Source organism: Merops nubicus, unplaced genomic scaffold, assembly GCF_000691845.1.
Source record: "Merops nubicus isolate BGI_N331 unplaced genomic scaffold, ASM69184v1 scaffold23090, whole genome shotgun sequence".
NCBI classification, from domain to species: Eukaryota; Metazoa; Chordata; class Aves; order Coraciiformes; family Meropidae; genus Merops; species Merops nubicus.
The window spans coordinates 10,940-13,595 of record NW_008583886.1 but is presented as its reverse complement, the minus strand read 5'-3'; the positions used below and the strand labels follow the sequence as shown (position 1 = coordinate 13,595).

The window sequence follows — 2,656 nt, the reverse complement described above, 5'->3', positions numbered from 1 at the left end:
GTCCCGTGGCCGGCTCCTCCCCGCGGGCCGCTGCTCTCGGGGTCCTACGGAGTCCCGGGTGTCCTGCGGCTCCGCCGCTGGGCTTTGGGAGGTGGTTTGGGCTCCAGAACAGTGTTTTTGGCACTGCTTCAGCCTCCAGACCAGTGTTTTTGGTGGTGCTTTTGGTTTCCGAATTGTGCTTTTAGTGATGCTTTGAGCTCCAGAACGGTGCTTTGAGTTTCAGAATGGTGCTTTTGGTGGTACTTGGGGCTCCAGAACAGTGCTTTTGACTCTGGGCCAGTGCTTTTGGTGGTGCTTTCAGTTCCATAACAGGGCTATCAGCTACAGAATGGTGTTTCCAGTGGTTTTTTGGGCTCCAGAAGGGTGGTTTTGGTGGGGCTGTCAGCTCCAGACTGGGGGTATCACCTCCAGGGCAGTGTATTTGGCCCCAGAATGTTGCTTTGGGTGGGGCTTTGGGCTCTAGAACAGTGCTTTGGGTCCTAGAACAGTGATCCTGGTGGTGCATTGGGCTCCATACCAGCTTTGCCAGGTGTCCGTGTCCATCCCTGCACAGAGCTGTGTGGGGCTGGGCCTTGCAGGAGGACAGACAGTCCCCTTCAAACTTCTGCTGTTTTCTCTGTTGGTTTCCAGGCCCAGCAAGATGCTTCAGGTTCCGCTGCCCCTGGACCGGGACGGGACCCTCTTCCGGCTCCGGTTCACCTCGCTGGCCGTTGGGACGGTGTTCTGCCCCCTCTTTGGTTTCCTCTTCTGTGTCATCTGGTCTCTGCTGTTCCATTTCCAGGAGACGACAGCAACCCACTGCGGGGTAAGTGGCTTGTACTGGCAAAGTGCAAAACCCTCCAAGGTCATAGCAGGGCGACCGGTGGGGTGACAGGGCTCCTCACTTCTTCTAGGCTTTCCCACCACAGCTCCTACAAGGTCTTGAAAATGCTGCTTTGTTTGACTGTACTTTGGATGCCTTGGGGCCAGCAATTGAAGTTTTGGCTTTTTAAAAGGGACCAAGGGAAGGATGGAGTGGCCAGACTGGTGCCTGCTCTGGGGAGACCCCCCCTGCAGTGCTGGGGCAGCTCTGGAGTCCTCAGCACAGCAGAGACAGGGACCTGCTGGAGTGGGGCCAGAGGAGCCCCAGCAAGGACCCGAGGGGGAAACCCCTCTGCTGGGAGCCCAGCAGGAGAGAGCTGGGCTTGGGCAGCCTGCAGAGGAGAAGGCTCCAGCTGGGGAGACCTTCTGGGGGCCTGCCAGGACTTCCAGGGGCCTTCAGAAAGTTGGGGAGAGACTTCTGAGCAGGGCCTGTTGGGACAGGACAAGGGGGAATGGTTTAAAACTGAAAGAGGGAGATTGAGACTGGAGATAAGGGAGAAATGTTTGATGCTGATGTTTGTGAGCCCCTGGCCCAGGTTGCCCTGAGAGTTGGTCACTGCCCCATCCCTGGAACCATTCCAGGGGAGGTTGGCCAGGGCTCTGAGCAACCTGCTCTAGTTGCAGAGGTCTCTGCTTCCTGCAGGGGTTGGACTCGATGACCTTGAACGGTCCCTTCCCACCCAAACCGTTCTCTGGTTCTATGATTCTATGTCTGTACAGAGCGTGTTGGTACTGGTGATGAGAAGGCATGAAACTGATGAAGCTACAGATAAATAGTCTTGTGGAAGAGTCAGCCTAGCTTTTAGAACAGGAGTCACTCCACTTCTGATCTCCTGGAGTTCTTCAGAGGAGTCACAAGCGTGTGCCTGGGGAGCATAGCTTGAGAGGGGCCACCTGGAATTCCAACAGGGATGAGATTGTGTTCCTCCCTGGGGCTTTCCAGCAGCCACGGGCACAAGTGTGGTTAAGCAGCTGGGTACAAGCTGGGAGCAGAGGGCAGGAGTCCTGACAGCAGCAGGAGCTGACCCCAGGGCTTTAGGGGGTCTCTGCTGTTCCTCGTGGAATGCCATAGGCTGATGGGGAGATCCTGGAGCAGGGAGGGTGAGGCAGGGGTTGCCACAGGGACAACGAGGTGCCAGAGCACTTTGATTTGGAGAAATAGGTTCTAGAGAGGGTGTCAAAGGAGTGCAACAAAGCTGGTGAAGGGTCTTGAGGTTAAGCCTTATGAGGAATGTCTGAGGGAACTGGGGTTGTTTAGCCTGAGGAAAAGAAGGTTGAGGGGAGACCTTATCACTCTTTACAGCTCACTGAAAGGAGGTTGTAGGGAGGCGGGTGTGAGCCTCTTCTTACATGCTGCAACTGGCAGGACAAGAGACAATGGGGTTACCTCGGGCCAGGGGAGGTTTAGGTTAGACAGGAGGAAAAGCTCTACATGAAAAGGTTTATCAAGGGCTGGAGCAGGCTTCACAGGGAAGTGGTTGAGTCACCACCCCTGGATGTATTTAAAAGTGGTCTAGATGGGGTGCTCAGGCATGTGGTGTAGAAGTGGCCTGGCAGAGTAAGATAATGGTTGGACTAGATGATCTTGAATGTCCTTTCCAACCGCAAAGATTCTGTGATTCTGTGTAAATAAGTGACGTGCTAACCCAGCGTGTGGTTCTGTCAACTCATGCCTCGGGGTGTGTGGGGCAGGGCAGGAAGGACCTGCGTATCCACAGAAGGACCATGAAACTCAGGAAGGGTCTAGAGCCCAAGTGTGGTGAGGAGCAGCTGAGGGAGCTGGGGGTGCTGAGCC

The 2,656-nt window shown here is 55.5% G+C and overlaps 1 protein-coding gene across 1 annotated transcript in view; it reads left to right on the top strand.

The window, feature by feature from the left end:
- The first annotated feature begins 640 nt into the window (after positions 1-640).
- PGAP2 (post-GPI attachment to proteins 2) overlaps positions 641-2,656 on the top strand; it is a 5,696-nt gene continuing 3,680 nt past the window's right edge. Inside the window, exon 1 of the mRNA XM_008942551.1 lies at positions 641-805. Coding sequence (XP_008940799.1) covers positions 641-805 — 165 coding nt within the window. The remainder of the gene's footprint in view (positions 806-2,656) is intronic.